The following is an 18,751-nucleotide window of genomic DNA, read 5'->3' as shown; positions in this document are numbered from 1 at the left end:
TACAATCAATCAATGATGCATATAAATTAACAAAGGAATTCATATAAATCAATAATAGGATTGTTGACCAGATGTTGATATTTGAAGATGAGTAGTGTGTCACTAGGTGTGGTGTGCAAATTATGATAAAGAATATTATCCGGAGGTGTTGAAAGGTGTTAGGATAATTTAGTTGGTAAAATTTTTGACAGATCATCATAAAATCATGGGTCGAATCAAAATTCTATTGTTGTGGATAGGAAAGGCAATAGGATTGCTAATCTTTTGCCAGTTTGCTATGTTACCAAGGTGAAGTTTGTATCATTTTTTGATAATAATATATTTTGCTCTGAAATTTTAGTTAAAAAAAAATCATCAAATGAACTAATTTGATTTGATAAAGTAACAATTCATCAACTCGACGAGTAGAAATTATTGATACAAAATGTTTAAATTCAAATTAATATAAACTATTTCAAGTTGTTTTTCATTTTTGACATGAGATTAAATTGAAGGTATTGCATTATGACTCAAATCCTTACTCCCATATTTCTGACCCAAGGAGAATGACTACAAATTGCATTCCAAACACACAGTGAAGCCAATGACAAATTTATGTGGTTCTCAGGAGAACATATTCGACAAGCAGAATATTAGATTACCTGATAAGGGAGCAGAGTATCAACAGACAGTATCACTACGCTAATAACCAATCCCAAAAAGCCGATAAACAAAAGGCAGAATCAACCAAAATAAGCACTCCCACTGCAACTGGGTAAAAACACATACTAAGCTTTTAATCCTAAAGATGAATACCCCGCAATACGTTGAATAGTTGAAAGGAAGGATCAAGCAGTGGCAACTAGCTCTGGTGCCTTGATCACCTGTCCTGTTGCAGAGATATCTATCTTTGGCGAGGCTGTAGCACCCTTAGCTTTGGCATCGTCTGCAGATGATGCTAGCTTTTTCCCTGCAGCTGCAGAACTATCTTCGGCATCTTTGGCTGGTGCGGAGGCAGGTGGTGTTGGAGGTTTCATGTGTGGTGGGGGAGTATGCTTCAGCTTTATCAAAATCTGGCGCATCCTCGAAAGATCAGTGGGCTTTCCAGGCTTTGGTCCCTGGATTACGACCAAAGAAGGCTTTTTCTCCTGTTCTTTCTTCCCTCTCTTCTCAATCTTGGCTATCTCATGGGGGATAAGCTCAGAAATCGCTTTCCAGTATTCTTTATCAGCACTCGCATGGAACTTCTCCTGGTTGGCAAGATACAGCTGCCAATAACAAGGAAATTTAGATAGGATTCAGATGATAATTCTTTTGATGCTAGTAGATGGATCAATTTAGGGGTACTATGATTTCTTACCTTCTCTCTTTCCCTGTGTTGCGACTTATTTGTTTCACAGTTCAGTTTCCTTTTCTCATAGAAAGCCTGCTTGTATTCTTCAGCTTCAGCAATGATTTCATTTCGACTCTCCTTTTCCTTCCTCTCCTTCTCCTCAAGAAAAATAGCATTTTGGCTGGGCATGTCCAATGCATCAATTGAAATTACTCAAAGCTTTACTGATTGGAAAAAACAAAATCTGCTATAAGATTAAACAAACAAAAACTTCTTAAATAAAAGACCTCCATTTTATTATTTGATCCATGTGCAAAGCCCAAGCCATTGAAAGGTGAGATGAACGGACCAAACTACATATGTCCAAAACATGGTCTACAAAAGCGATCAACAAATAAGGTCAGTTTAATATTGCATGTCATCCTAAACATGGGTCATAACCACGAAACTAACTTAATTAGCATGTCATATCCTAAGCAGAAAAACATGTTGAATGACCTATCTTTATATTTTCAAGAAGTGGTTACAGCTTGCAGCATACTGGCACGCTGACGGCTGCTCGGTCCTTAATTAGATGCAGGTGTTTAATAGGGCATTTAAAAATATAGAAATAGTAAATAGTTATATCAAAATATAACATCAAAACTTAAAAGAAATAAAACATTAATACAAGAATGTCAACAACAAAAAGTCATAATGTCCCAACCATTTAAACTAAAAACATTGAAGCTCCGAAAAAGACAATACCTCTAGTTAAACTAAAAACATTTACATATCTATTTTCTCATTTCCAGTAAAGTCTTCTTAAGTCTTGTAGTATCACTCCTGATACCACTAGTAATAGTCAACTTACCTTATTTAAGTATAGCATTTATAGATCTCCTTCGAAAATACTACCGTCTTAATTAAAGTGGTACCAGTCAACTTACCTAATCTAAGTACCATTTATAGATCTTGATAATATTCATACCACTTAGATAATTTCTCTTATTTTATTCGCTATCAAACCTGCACTTCATTGTTTATTAACAATTGGTTTTATTTTTTTATGAAGTCCATACAATGATTTTAGTATTCTTTTCTCTGCCACACAAATTTTCATACATGCTCCTCAAACATCCAACATTAGGATTCATAAAGCACCGCTGACCTAATAATTGTTTTATAGATATTTTTAACCTAAGGGGCATCCACTAATTATACGGAACTCTCAGCGCCCCTCTCTACTTAACTTTTATTCTATGAACAATATCTTCGTTAGTCAATTAATATATCTAAGATAGCTAAAATGCTGGGCACTTTCGGTCTCTCTATCATGTCGAAAAATATATCTAAGACATCTAAATTGTACATGTCATGATTGTACCTAGAAAGGAAACCAAATCCTCAAAAAGCGTACATAATACTTGTCAAAATCATCAAAGGTTGACATACAAATTCCACACACTGTGGCATATATGTGTATGAACTTAGCAACAGATACACTTATGTACGGAATGGCATGTGTGTGTATGAACTAGTCTCATAACCATGTTTTAGATGAACAGGTAATCACGAGTACCTGGATTCTTCAGATAGATTCTCCACCTACTGTGGCCTAGGATTTCTGATAACTGTCACCATTGTTTCACTCAGTACCTGGGAAATTCCAGGGTGCTTGGCTAGCAAGAAGGTGATATCAGAAAGAGTTTCTTAAAATGAGACAGTCATACAATTAAAGCTAGTAATTGATGATATTTCGAATCATGTGACCTTCAAAGGATAATATGATTGGAAGATTTATGACATGGATCAATGAAACAGAGCTACCTACCTAGAAGAGATTGGAAATCCGGAGAATTGAAAAAGAAATCCAACTACAAGTTACATTAGACTAGATCTATGCATCAAAAAGACCCGATCTATCAATATCCATAACAAGTATAGAAGATCTCAGGAATTGGAGGCAAAAGAGAAGTAAAGAGCATTGGATCACCGGGACGACCGGATCTGAAGGGAAAGGCCCTCACCGGCGCCACTCCCGCAGGACGAACACCTCGTCCCGCTGCATCTGGTCCGGATCGGGAAGGATCGGGCCATCCGAGGTGAAGATCTCGCCGTTCTCCTCCACCCCATACGCTGGCGTGCCGTTGGCCAAGGGCACAGTGAAGGAAGACGCCCCCGACGAGAAGCCGTACGCCTCGGGAGAGGCCGGAATGCTGTCGCCGCCGCCGACGGCTGGGTGGTGGTGGTGGACGGGGACGTCGTCGGTGTGGAACCCGAAGACGGCGCCGCCGCCGTCGGAGGCGACGTCGACAGGAAACCCGGGGGAGTGGTCCATGGCAGGGTCGGCGTCGTCGGCGGGGGAGAAGGAGGAGAAGGCGTCGAAGCGCTGGGAGGGGAGGCGGGGGTCGTAGCCGAGGTAGCCGTCGTCGAAGGGGCGGGACGCGGCGGATCCTCCCATTACCACCTCCGCGTCGCCATCGTTGCTGAAGGCTTCGAAGGCGGACGACATCTCGGGATTCGGATCGGGTCCCTCTCGCGCCTCCTCTCCTCTCAAATCAAGATCTCGCGTTGGGGTATTCCTCTGCAGCAACTGCGTCTTGGTTTCTGCAAGGGCAGAGCTCCATCGGTAGTAGTTCATTCTCGGCGAATTTGCAGAAAACACCCTGTAAATTTAATAATTTCTCAAATAGCATCCAAACTTCCAAAAAAAATTTGCAGAATTTTTTTTTTTTAAGATGCATTCGATCTTTCTCATCCATCGTTCTCTCTCGAACTCCTGATCACATCGATCGTCCCTCTCCACTGGACCCATCCAGCGATGGAGACAAAGATTTTCACGTGACTAACAATATGATGGGTTACAAGCGATGTGAAACTTAAAAAAAAAAATAGATCTAGTGAAAATAGGAATAAAATAATCTTTTTCATCTAACTAGCGATGTGAGATTTTTTTAAAATTAAGATATTTTATGAAAAATTCTCAAACTTAGAGTTTTTTTTTAAAATTTTTTATTTTTTCTTGACGATAACGAGGGAGAATTGTGTCTCCGTAATTGGCTTAAGCGAGATTCGACAAGGGTCATTATATCTTGACCATTAGGTTTAACAAGGTTTGATGAAGGGATCTATTAAAAATTATGAACGATTGACGAGCGGATGTGATGATGATCGAAGGAAGATAGAGATAAAATAATTTTTTTCATGTGATCAAGGATGTTCTATTAAAATTTTTCAAAGTTTACATGTTCTACCAAAAATTTTTAAGCTTAATATTTTTTTACTAAAATTCACTTTTTTTTTTCTCTAAAGGAATAAATAAAAAAAAATATTATTTATTTTATAAAAAAAGAAGTTGATGGAGTTCATAACATTGCTTAATTTCACGATGGATGATGATTAATCCAATATCAATTATATGTTTGATTTTATTAAATAATGAAATGTAACTTAATAAGCAAAATAAAAAGGATTTTTTATTTATTTTATGGACATGAAATTTAAACAAATCAAGACACTTCACATTGCCAACTGTCTACGTTCGTTTCTGCTTCGCTTGGTCTAAAAGCCGAGGGAGTGAGGGGCGGAGAAAGTAGAAGGTTTGCGATGGCGAGCAAGAAAGCGAAGAGAGAAGAGGGGAGACCAAGAAGGCCATCTCCACCCCTCATCTTCATCATCTTGCAATGGTGAATCGTGCTCTCCCCTTGCAACGGTGATTGGTGCATGTCTTGAATGTTTCTCTGTTTATCTTCTTCTTTTGTTCTCTTTTCATCGATTATATAGTTTCAATTGGGGATGTGGGGTTTCTACAACTCATACAATATGGTTGTTTTTGTCCCTGCCTCTGATCTTTTAGTCATGTTTATGTTCTTCGAATCTTGACTAAAACCCTAAACCTATACTAGAGCCGCGCTTGAAACTCTGGATGAAGTCTAGTGACAACCAAGTTACATGGTATTATGGATGAAGTCTACATGTGGTCGTGATGCATGTCCTCATGAGGTATATTTGTTAGAGAATTGTATCTAAAGCTTTATAGTGGTCAATTTTGTGCGCTCTTGTTTGTAAGAGAAGTGCGATAAGATGACAAACTTAATACCCAAACCTTATGACTTGCTTATCATGTGAAGAACTTGTTACATAAAATTGTTGTTGAGCTTTTAAGTTGTAGAAAAACGTTGATGAGCTAATTATAGATTATCTCCTTTAGTTTGACCTCCTTAGCATTTTGGTCCCTAGACTTAAAAAATTTATATTGAAATTTCTATAGTTACGAACGTCTAGGTCTATTTATCTTGGCGTCATCGGTTTTACCAACGAAAACACTGAGCAAAAAGATAATTTCAATATTCTAGTTGATGGTGGTGAACGACATCAGTGGTGGCAGATGGCGGCACCGCTAGGGGCCACGAGTGGCTGCTATGGATGGGGAGAGCGATGACAAGAGATGAGGATTGCTCGAGAACTACATCGACATCGATGTCGATGAAGAGCAACGAAAGACGCAGTTGCATTGCAGTGCCGCTCAGCAACTACATCGACACCAACGTAGTTGCCAAGCAACGAAAGGGTCATTGATGTAGATGCCAAGCGACCCTTTCGCTACTCGACAACTGCGTCGACGCTGATGAAGTGAGCGACCTTTCGTCGCTTGATAACTACGTTGATGCTAATGCAGATGTAGAGCGACGAAAGAGTCACTCGACAACTGCATCAGCATCGACACAGATGTAGAACGACTCTCATCTCTTGTCACTGCTCTCCTCATTCACACCAACCACCCACAGCCCCCAGCGGCATCGTTGTTCATCATCACCAATGTCGCTCGTCACCACCAACTAAAACGTTGAAATTATATTTTTGCATATTGTTTTTGTGTTTTCATTGATAAAACTGATGGCATTAAGGTAAATGGACTTAAATGTTTTATATTCATAACTATAAAAATTTCAATATAAATTTTTTAAAATCTAGGGACTAGGATGTTAAGAAGGTTTAATTATAAAGGGTAATCCATAATTTGCCCAATGCTAATAGTAATGGAAGTGTTACTTGATTTTTAACCATATACTTCCATAATTTTTTGTTCCATTTGTATATCCAAATCTCAATCAATTGAAAAACAAACAGGATGTAGTTGTTTACATGATGTGATATACATAACAAGCTTTGCACAGTTGTGGTAAATTTAAGTATCAAATCTTATTTAAATCATGGCAGTATTTTGCATTTGAAAATTTGTTATGATACTTTTGGTGCACCTACAACCTATTTAATATGTATCTACTTCAAGTTCAAGATTACTTATATTCTTTATAAAAGATTAAAAAGACAATAATATCAAGAAAAAAAAGTTCAAATTTTTTACATGATTTTAACCCAGAGTTATCTTCCTAAGTGAACAGGATTTCCAAATTGCATTTCTTGGAAACCTTCTTTGTTTTCGTAGGATTGCTTCTTTGGTAAAAGTTTTGCATGATTGCATATTCATTTTTTCATTTTTTTTTCATTTTTTTTGTAATAATAGGAATGGCAGAGACATTTGAAAAGCCCATATGGTCCTTAATGTAAGGCCCGATTCACATCGAAAGAGTCTAAAGATTAGATCGACTTATATGATCCAATTCACATAGAGAGAGTCTAAAGACTAGATTGACTTATATGGTATATGTGAGTTCTAGCCAAGTGGGGGCTCTGTTATCATGACCCGGTCTAATAGTATAATTGTTAATTTGTTATATTAACTTCTTTGAGCCAATTATACAAGTCCAAAATGTTTACGGCTAGGATAATAATAATATACTCATTAAATCCTTCTTAGTCAATTTTATCTTTAAATACTCTTATTAAATGGAGTGTTACACTTAGACCTTTTTTGTTTAGAGTCAGTTTTGTCTTTAAACACTCTTGAGATATTAAACAGAGTTTTACACTTGGATCTTTATTTTTTCAGATGAAGTGCTTTTTTTTAAAGAGCAGCAGTGAGGTTAGTGCATCTAAAAGTTGAGTCAATCTTATAATTTTAAATGATAATTTAATACTATAAATTTTTGTTTCAATCAATATATTTTATAGATCAACCAATGGAAAAAGCAAGGCTAGAAGTAGAGGACAGAAAAGACTTCATGTCAAAAACAACAACGATAATAAAATCGTAAGTCCCAACTAAATGGGCCGACTCAGAAATGACTTTACGTACAAAGACCAAAAAGTTTGGGGCTTGAAACTATACTCTGATTTTTCGATCTCTCAAGCGTTTCATTCTTAATGCCTACTGCTTATTTTCATGCTAAAAACTCTAATTCTATTTTCATATATCTGCTGTTCGTTTTTTGGGAAATTGTAATTTCCTACATTGTAATGTGCAGCATAAGTTCATGTGTTGATCTTCATAAACTTCAATGCTAAATTTGCATCTGTCACGATGAATGCAGCACTTGTCATTTCAATATTCAAAAAGGTCATGGACCTGCATTATTTCTTGTGGTTTAAAAAAAAACAAATACTTTGCCTTGACTTGCATACAGAACTTCTTCTAGGACACTACTGATTAAATTACTGAAAACCTGCAGCTAAGTTGTCTTAGTTGCAGATACCTGCATTTGGTGTTTGGTCTACTAAAAGGAAAACCATTAATCTTGCATTTAATTAGTTTAGACATATTATTGGAATGTATTATACAAAAGAAAACTTCCTGCAATTGGAAAGGGACAGAGTTAGGTCACACCATTGACAATGTTATGATCTGCTAGTATTTCTAGATATTATGACCATTGTGTCATCCTCATCTAATCAAATCCAACTAGTAGGTTGTAGCATATTTATGTGAAGTGCACTGGCAATCAAATCATTTATTTTCATGTTGATGAACACAATGTGATCATGCTCCACAAATAATTGCTCTTTTATATATTTCGTCGAGCTATGGGATGGGTTGGCATTGATGAGCTTTTGATAATTGAGCAAGAATCACTCCCAGGCTGTTCAAATTGGCAATTTTATAACAGGAAATTTGCTGGAGCAAATAGTAATGGACAAAGGTATGTCCCCATATGCTATTTCTTTTTGTCATACAACTTGTGGGTCTTCACTGTCTAGATTTTGCAAACAGGCTTTTTCACATCTGCTAGTCCTTAATAAACACAAGCATATTAGCTAGTTTGAGCTGGCTCTTGGCAAACATTTTGTGGAATTGGGGTTGAGCACTAGCTAACTTTAATTTCTTGCTGTTTAGTTGAGTAAAATAAAGCTTCTGTAAGTTGCTATGCTATCTATCATTGAAGACTCTAAATCATGATTGCTGGACTTATCTGAAGTCGAACTTTAACTCCGATTAAATTTATCAGGATTGTGATGGATATGTAAACTGTAATACCTCTGATTAGTCCCACGTCGAAAATGGACATGATTAAGATTGACTTATAAGGATTTGATGAGTGTACTACTATCAACTTTAGTTTAAGCATTTTGGTCAGTGGATTAGACCAAACGAAGTTGATAGGTTAGTTAGCCCATCAGGCTCGAGTCATAATATTTGGTATCAGAGCCGACCTAGCATTTGGTCATGGTTAGGGGGGCTCGAGTAGGAAAGAGCTACCTGTAGATAGAGTCAGAGGACTCGTCACGACGTGGAGCCACCATGGGCTATTCCTCACATGCACTATGCTATGGTTTGATCTGAGTTACGTTGGGGCTTGACGAGGACGTCAAGCTTTTGAGTGGGGGTGATTATAACACCCCTGATTAGTCCCATATCGAAAGTGGACATGATTAAGATTGATTTATAAGGGTCTGATGAGTAATAGTCAGTGGATTAGACCAAACGAAGTTGATAGGTCAGTTAGCCCATCAGGCTCGAGTCATAATATAAACCCTATAAATGGTATATTGGCAAGTAAAATTTTCAGAAAAAGATAAGAAATATGGTATTAACTATTAAGATTTTCTTTTTTATCAGTAATTTGATACTTGCATGAGAATTTTCATAGTTAAATTTCAAATTTAACAACAAGTCCCAAAGGTAAAGACATGACGTTAAAAATTGGAAATGTCTACAGGTTAATGAGATTGCTATAGAGAACTTTACATGGTTACATAATTAGACTTGTACACTTTTGGAAACAGAGAAACATCAAAACATTTATTCCAAAGTATTATTTTGCATTGATACAATCTAAATACATCAATGAGAAAGAATTTTAAAGAAATCACAAAATAAATTCAAGTGTAAAATAAGACATATGAACTGCTGAAACCTCTTCACCTCATCTTGAGCTGATGCCCTTAATTACTTATCTCAACAGTTCACCATGAACACATTACAGACCAATCATCTTCAATTAAACAAGCAAGGGAACTATTGCTTTGATTGATCTCTGATTCATTCTCAGTTTACTTCTTTAGATGGCTTCAGCTTTCAGCTAAGAATTGTTTTCTTGTTGATGATGCAGGAATCGACGATACTATATCAACCATTATGAGCGCCCTTCCACCTTCTTCCTGAGCTAGAAAGAATCCAGTAGGCAACACCAGCGATGAAGAAACTCACGAACCAGGCGTTGTTGTAGGCCACAACGAATGCCCCCGAAGTGCTTGCCAAAATGCCGACTTTGTGAAGGAGGCCCGGCAGTATCGGCAGGATGCCCGCAACCAGAGCGGCCATTGCCGCGACATTGAATCCTTTCTGATAGTAGTAAGGGCCTCGCGGGTCGTTCGAGTACAACGCACTCATGTCCAGTTCCATCCGCTTCACCAGGTAGTAATCGGCTATAATTATGCCTCCGATTGGTCCCATGAGCGCGGAGTACCCGAGCAGCCAAGTGTAGACGAAGCTCTCGCTGGAGCTCAGCAGCCTCCAGGGCTGGAAAGCGATGCCCAGCAAAGCAGTCAAGAGGGCGCCCTTACGGAACGTGAACGCCGACGGGCTAAGATTCACGAGGGCGTTCGCGGGTGCGACCACGTTGGCGGCGATATTGGTGGTAATGGTGGCGAGGCTGATGCCGAAGATGGCGACGATGGTCGTGGAGAGTCCCCCTATCTGGCCAAGGAGGTGGATGGGGTCGGAGATGACGCGGCCGAAGATGACCTCGGTGGCGGAGGTCACCGCCAGGCCCAGGAAGGTGAAGGCGCCCATGAAGACGGGGAGGCCGGCCTGGCCGAGGATTTGGTCCTTCTGGCTGCGAGCGTAGCGGGTGAAGTCCGGGATGTTGAGCGCCAGCGTCGCCCAGTAGCTGATGTTGGCGGTGAGCGAAGGGAAGAAGAGATTCCAGAACTCGGCGGTGGAGAGGCGGGAAGGCGTGGAAAGCATGCGCCCAAAGCCGCCGGCCTTGACGTAGGCCCAGCAGAGGAGGGCCGACGAGAGGAAGATGAGGATCGGCGCCGAGTACTTCTCGAGCTCCCGAATCCCGTCCATCCCCCGCAAGATGGTGCCCATTTGGGCCAGCCAGAAGACCAAGAAGCAGGAGAACTCCAACGGTGAGGTGCCCAGCCAGGGAATGACGGACAGTGCGGAGGCGGAACTCTTGAGCGCGGCCGGGAGGAGGAGGAACACGGCCTGACCGCCGATCCAGGTCTCGATGCCGTACCATCCGCAGCCGACGAGGGCGCGGAGGAGGGTCGGGACGTGGGCGCCGCGGACGCCAAACGCGGCGCGGGCGAGGACCGGGAAGGGCACGCCGTACCGGGTGCCGGGGACGCCGGTAAGGACGAGGGGGAAGAGCACGACGAGGTTGGCGACGAAGACGGTGGCGACTCCCTGCCACCAGGCCATGCCGAGGTTGACGAGGCTGCCGGCGAGGTAGTAGGCGGGAACACCCACGACGAGGCCCACCCAGAGGCTGGCCATGTCCCAGGCGGTGAAGGTGCGGGCGGAGACGGGGACGGGGGCGAGGTCGGAGCCGCCGGTAGCGGCATCGGGATCGGAAGAGCACTTGGGGACTACAAGAAGGGAGGAAGGAGGGCGAATGGGCGCGTGCTTAAAGCTAAGGGGAGGCGTGGCGGTGGCGGGAAAGCATCGGCGGTCGAGTTTGATGGGGAGTGAATAGGAGCCGCGGTCTCTGGTAGTGGCCTCGGCGGAAGAGCGGGTGGAGGGATGGAGAGGAAGGTTGGAACGGAGACGGAGGCATTTGGACTCCATGGGAATTGGGCGTGTGTCCGTAAGAGATAGATGGAAGACGCTGTGGAATCTAAAGTATGGGAAGTACTCCTACGGCTGGAGGAATCCGAAGGGGAGAGAGAGAGAGAGGCTGGCGACCGGGAGATGTGGCTGACTCCCCTGTCAGCGAAAGGGAACATGACAACTCATGGGTAGTTACGGGAATTCTTTTATGTGACGTAAGCACCAATGGAAAAAGCAGGGATAATTGGATCTGAGAGGAAGTACGGGAACGCTTTTCTCTAACCATGTGTGTGACTTCCAAAGTCGTAGCACATGTTTTTCCACCATGATGGTGCCACGTCTCAGCGTACGCGTCCGCCGAAAGGAATTCTATGGTAAAAGCGGCCTTCCACGGAAATGGAATCCAACCGACGACGGAAATGGAATCCATCGCCTTTTTTCTCTCACTTCCGTTGTATCAGCGGCCTTCCACGTGTCAGCATGACGTTCTAAGGGGACTCGATACATGAAGTTCAATAATAGCAATACATCAACTAAATATATTTTCTATATTTTAAACTCTTAAATTCTCTCCGATTGTTTTTTTCGCTTCGATCATATATTTTGAATGATGGAAGAATCCTATTCATGTAATACTAGAGTCTCACATATATTAGATTATAATTAGTATATCAATAGAAATATAAATAATATGTATATGTTATTCTCATTAGTTACGTTATTATCCCAAGTGCAAAGATCTACTTATACTAATGTGGAAAGAATTATATGAAAAAATATCTTAAAAGTAAATAATTATATTTTTAGTGTGAAAAGTCTAAATATTTAACAAAAAATTACATAATAATCTTATCAAAATAGAGAAGAATACTAAGCAAAATCTTTATGATGATTAAGACAAAAGTAAAGGTTAGCCTATCAGTAATCTCAAGTGAGATATTTATTTATGATATTTTTTGTATGCATTAATTAATTCTGATATCATGCATTCTTGTGCTTCACTAGCTTGTATGGAGAAACTAGACAAACTATTTAAAGTAATTGTTCTAATAGGGGATATAATATATTTTGGATCAGGGTTTGAGATTTTATCTAATTCAGACTATCGATAAAGAATTAATTACATATATGACAATAGTGAACATATAAGATTTTGATGTTATATTGGGCATGGATTGATTGTCTAAATATCATAATTTTATTAACTACAATAAGAAGAGGATAATACTTCAACCTCTAGGGTTAGTTTGTATAAGAAAAGATATCAATGCTCGATAATAAAAGCAATAAGACTTTTAAATGATGGATACACAATATATCTAGCAAATGTGATTGATACTAAGGTAGAACCAAAGTTTAAGCTAAAGGATATGTTGATTGTAAACAAATTCTTTGAAGTGTTTTCAGATAACCTCCATGGATTGCCACCAGATAGGAAGGTTGAATTCATCATAAATTTAATGTCGGACATTGAATATACTTCCAAAGCATTATAGAATGATTTTAGTAGCAATGAAAGAGTTAAAGAGAATTATAGGAGCTCCCTGATAAATGATTCATTTGCCCTAGCTTTTCATCACGGGGAACACTAGTCCTATTTATAAAGAAAAAACATGGGACAATGTGCTTGTACATAGACATAAAGAGTTGGATAAGGTAATTATTAGAAATAAATATCTACTCCTAGAATTGATGAGTTCTTTGATCAATTGTATGATATATTTATATTTTTTAAAATTTATTTGAGATTAGAATATTATCAATTGAAAATCAAGGAGAGCATTCCTAAGGTCACCTTGAAAACCAGAGATGAGTACTAAGGCCACCTTGAAGACCAAATATGAGTACGTTGAATTTTTAGTGACATCATTTGGTTTAATAAATGTACCAGCCATTTTTATCAACTGAGTGAACAAGGTATTCAGGGAATATCTAGATAGATTTATGATAGTTTTTATTGATGATATTTTGATATATTCTCACTCTAAGGAGGAACATACAAAATATTTAAGAACAACTTTGAGTATTTTGAAGAAAAAATAATTATATGTAAACTTTAACAAGTGTGAATTTTGACTAAAAAAGATAACATTCTTTGGGCATAATATATCTAAGGAAAGGATCTTAAGGATCTAACTAAGGTAGAAATAGTTTTCTTGAAAGTAGTTATTATAGACATTTTGTAGATGGATTCTTCAAGACAACATCACCTCTCACCCAATTGATAAGAAAGAATATTAAATTTGAATAGATTAAGGCTCTTGAAAATAGTTTTCAAGAACTAGAAAGAAGATTGATTTTAATTCTAATTCTTGCAGTACCATTTAGCTCAGAAAGATTTATGATATATAATGATACATCCAAAAATGATTTTCAATGTGTTTTGATGCAAAATGACAAAGTTATAGCTTATGTCTCAAGACAACTAAAACATTATGAGGAAAACTATCCAACCCATGATTTAGAATTGGTAACGGTAGTGTTTGCCCTAAAAATATGGTGATATTATTTTTATGAGAAAAAATATAAAATATATATTTATTTTAAGAGTTTGAAATTTTTTTTACTCAAAAGGATTTAAATACAAGGTAGAGGAGATGATTGGAGTTAGCAAAAGATTATGATTTTGTGATCAATTAATATCTTCAGAGAAAACGAATGTATTTGCTAATGAATTGAGGAGAAAATCAACCAATTTAGTTATTTTATCAATAGTTCAAAGACCTCTCCATATTAAAATATAAAAAATTGAATATGAGATAATCCTTAAAAGTTTAATGGGGAAATTAGCAACACTATCACTATAGTCAACTCTTTTGGAAAAAAAATAAAAAGTTATAGGTTAACAATCCTTATTTGAATAGATTGAAGTATGATATTAAGGCAAAAAAAAATTATATTGATGAAGGGGTAATCAGATTTTGAAGTAGATTATGTATACTGGAGGACTCTGATCTAAAGCAAGAAATTTTAATGGAGGCATACTCATCTCTATACTTAATACACCATATAACAATCAAGATGTACAGGGATCTAAAAGAGCAATATTGGTGATAAGAAGGAAGAGAGATGTGATCCAATTTGTTGATAAGTGTTTCACATGTCAACAAATCAAAATCAAACATCAAAAGCTAGCAAGTACTTTAAAATAATTATAAATACCCTAATGGAAATGTGAAGATGTCAACATAGATTCTGTCATGGGTTTGCCTAAGACTAGCAAGAGACATAATGAAATTTGGGTTATTGTGAATAGATTGACTAAGATAGTTCACTTTTTACTTATTTATGCTAATTATTTCATGGATTAATATGCTTAATTATATACCCGGGAGATAATTAGACTCTATGGTGTGGTAATATCCATTGTGTCAAATAGTTATTCAAGATTTACTTCAGGATTTTAGAGTCTACATAGCGCACTGGGATAAAGTTAACTTTAACACTGCTTTTCATTTTCAAATAAATAGTCAATTAAAAAGAATTCTTCATATATTAGATGATATACTAAGAGCTTGTGTCATGAACTTTAAGAGCTCACGAAGTAAATATTTATTTTTGATTTTAGCTATAATAACAATTACTAGGCAACCATTAGGATGACACCATGTGAAGCACTATATAATAGAAAGTATAGATCACATGTTCATTAGGTTGAGATGGGTGAAAAAAAATATTTAGGATTAGATTTAGTGAGAGAAACAACATAAGCAATAGAAAAGATTCATAAAAAATGAAGGCAGCATAAAGGAGTAACTAGGATTTGGAAGAAATACAAGTTAAGTCCTCAATATATAGTACCATATGGAATTCATAACTAAATTGGTGATGTGATATACAGACTAGTCTTACTCTCTGCATTAACAAAGGTGCATAATGTATTTCATATATCAATATTGAGAAAATATATTTTAGATTCTTTTTATGGCCGGAAGAACAACCAATAACCTTGGATGAAAATTTGACGTACAAGGGATGTGTTGTACATATTCTTGGTAGAAAGGAGAAAAAACTTCGCTTTAGTCAATGTGCTACTAAGGAACCAGGTAATAGAGGATGGAAAAGGAAAGAAAAGATAAGAGGGGAAGATCGTAGTGTCCGAGTCTCACACATATTGAATTATAACTAGTATGTCAATAGAAGCGCAAAAAATATGTATATGTTACACTCACTTTATGATATGATTTGTGATGTTTATACTTGATAAATATGATAAATGATATACTTATGTTTTCAACGATTAAGATTGTAGTGCATGCATTTCAAAAATATCATATTCAGTATTCTATAAAATATTAGTTGAGCATGCATAAGCATTAATATTTATGGTAAACATAGCACAAATAGCCAAAGAATGTTAAAGGACTTGAATATGAGATTAGGTTATGGTAAAAAAACATATATATATATATATATATATATATATATATATATATATATATATATATATATATATATATATATATATATATATATATAGTGATTGAAAGTAGTGATTAAACTTTAAATATAAAGAAGTTTGAGTTTTAAATATTATATTTATGGAGGATCATAAGCTAGCTAGTGGAGTAATGAAAAATTAAATAAAAATACAAATCAAAGAGAAGTGTTATACTAAATGTTGAGATACATAAGTGAGATTAAAGGATGAGTTTAGATAAAAATATTATCTTTGTCAAATCAAATTAAACTCAATTAAAGTTACTGTAACATTAGAATTATATTATTAAAAATAAAAATAAAAATAAAAATAAAAACCTAAAATGAGACCTAATGAGATTGAACCCTAGACCTAACCTCTTAAGCACCTTTACCTTAATTTTAATCTTATCTTTTTACCAACATATAACCTCTTAAGCACTTTCTCTCTTTTTTTTTTTAGTTATTCTCTCAGCTTTTTTTGTATGGAGGTTACGAAACCTCAACTCTAAAAGAGTGAGATAAGAAAAACCCAATTTTTCTTATGGGTTTCGATTTTACAAATTATAAGCTAATCTTTTTAGCTACTTTCAAGTAACCTAGACTTTGAATTTATCTTTCATTTTTGGATATATTTTGTATGATTCTCTTATGATTCTAAGACTTCTAGTTTCACATTATATAAGATCGGTGCTTAGAGTTATGATTGTCTCAATATGAGGTACTCATAATCCTTTGTTTTTTAAGAAGTGATTTTATTCGAATTAAATTGACCTACTTTGGGATATGATTAGACTATATCATTTTAATATATTTTCTATGAGATTTGAAATTGAGTGAATATCACATCTATACACAAAGATACGAGGTTTATAAATTTAGACATTCTCAACCCAATTTCAGTAGAATAGAATATGTGCTAATAGTTAAATTAGGAGGATAGATTAGTCTCCAAATAATTTAGTTTTAAGTTGAATTTTGATGTGTACTTAGTTTTATGTTTTTTAGTCTTTTATAATATTTTATGATAATTCAAGATTGTTTGGTTAGTTAGAATAGCGATGTAAAATTTGTTTGCAAAATGGTGCAATGGATTGATTGATGCTAGCTAGTTCATCTTATTATAGAGTGAATTGTTAGAATATTTAGTGGTGGAATCTATATAAGTTTTCAGCTTAATAATAGTTTATTTAAGAGGGATTTTATCAAAAAAAAATTATCGATTATTATAATAAATTATTATAAATCGATAATTCAAGAGGTAGGGCTCTTAATTAATATATCTCATGACTTTATGCTATCAGTTTGATAGATATATCGCTTCCTAGCATACTCGATTATTAAGAAACCTGGTATTTCATTGGTATCATTATTTTTTTAGTTCAATACGGTAAGTATAAATTTAATTCACTATAAAATAATAATCGTATAAATTATCTTATGCATAATATATTTTGAAAAATATGTTTCAAATGATATGATCGTTATGAGTTAGTCATAAACTTATGTATGTATTTGTAAGCATAAAATTTTATAAGCTTATATATGTATTTGTAAAAATTATAATAAAAATATGTTGTATAAATATATATATGATGACATACTATGAGAGAGTGTATAGATATGTTATGAAGTACAATGCATATATATACAATGATATGTGGTGTGAAAGTGCACATATATATTATGATATACGGTATGAAAGTGTACGTATATATTATGATGTACAGTGTGACAGTGCACATATGTATTATGAAATGCAGTATAAGAGTACATGTATATATTATGATGTACAATGTGTGAATGCACGTATATATTATGATGATGGAAGTGCACGTATACGTTATGATATGAGACATTAAAATCTATAAATTTGCTATATTTCCATATAGAAGCATTCTGAATTATTTCAACATAGAATTTTACATCTTTATTTTGTATATGCTATGTTATAAGGTTATTATAACACGCTTGATTAGTTTCACATCGAAACTAAGTAAAATTAAGATTGACTTATAAAGGTTTGATGAGTGTATTATTATAAACTTTAGCTTAAATATTTTGGCCAATGGTTCAGGCCAAACGAAATTGATATGCTAGTTAGCCCATCATGCTTGGGTCGTGACATTTTGGTATTAGACTCGACCTAATATTTGAACATGATGAGGGGGCTCGAATAGGAAATGACTACCCGTGAATCGAGTCAAATGACTCCTCACATCATGGAGCCACCATTGGGCTACGCCCCCGATTAAGATTGACTTATAAGAGTCTAATGAGTACATTATTATAAATTATTATAAATTTTATTTTAAACATTTTAGCCAGTGGATCAGGCTAAACAAAATTGATAGACCAATTAGCCCATTGAGCCCAATAATAGTTATCCTTAATAAATAAGTCATAGAATTAGGTATTTATTGTTAATTGTCTTATGACGATAATTTTAAAATATGATATACATAACACTTGTAAACCCCTAATAACGTAAATATGAATGATAATGTATAAGCATTCTTTTGGGTTAGATGTTATAATTACACATACGTGTTACATACTAAAGGAAACTCTATCAATTTTGTTTAATTAGTATATTTTAGTTTTAAGATTGTCTATTTTATACTATATTCCTATCGACAACACTAATAAAAAACTCACGCAATCTGAGTAGTTATATACTCAATATAGATTTTGTAGGAATTCATACTACTTTAGTAGTTATACACGTAGAATATGAGTAAAACTAGAAATAGAGTATTACAATCTCAATATAGATTTTGTAGGTATTCATACTTAGAAAAAACTCACCTCTAACCAAGTGTTATCTAACGAACTCAAACATCTTCCTTGACTAGGCTTCCATAACAACACAAAAAAGAAAAAAAAAACATTAAAATGGATCTATCATGGATCAGAAAACA

At 36.0% G+C, this 18,751-nt stretch overlaps 2 protein-coding genes across 2 annotated transcripts; both read right to left on the bottom strand.

Moving 5' to 3' along the window:
• Positions 1-614: 614 nt before the first annotated feature.
• LOC103993272 (clathrin light chain 2) lies at positions 615-3,919 on the bottom strand. Its single transcript, XM_009413276.3, has 3 exons — positions 3,322-3,919; positions 1,340-1,493; positions 615-1,247 (listed from the first exon to the last, which is right to left on the bottom strand). Exons 1-3 carry the CDS (start codon positions 3,804-3,806, stop codon positions 828-830), a joined length of 1,059 nt encoding a protein of 352 aa, XP_009411551.2. The 5' UTR covers positions 3,807-3,919; the 3' UTR covers positions 615-827.
• Positions 3,920-9,328: 5,409 nt separating this feature from the next.
• On the bottom strand, positions 9,329-11,545 carry LOC135587396 (purine-uracil permease NCS1-like). The gene has a single exon (XM_065078750.1). It carries the CDS (start codon positions 11,427-11,429, stop codon positions 9,762-9,764), a length of 1,668 nt encoding a protein of 555 aa, XP_064934822.1. The 5' UTR covers positions 11,430-11,545; the 3' UTR covers positions 9,329-9,761.
• Positions 11,546-18,751: the final 7,206 nt, after the last annotated feature.

Source organism: Musa acuminata, chromosome BXJ1-8 (assembly GCF_036884655.1).
Source record: "Musa acuminata AAA Group cultivar baxijiao chromosome BXJ1-8, Cavendish_Baxijiao_AAA, whole genome shotgun sequence".
NCBI lineage: Eukaryota > Viridiplantae > Streptophyta > Magnoliopsida > Zingiberales > Musaceae > Musa > Musa acuminata.
The sequence above is the reverse complement of the archived record's forward strand: the minus strand, read 5'-3'. Positions and strand labels throughout refer to the sequence as shown.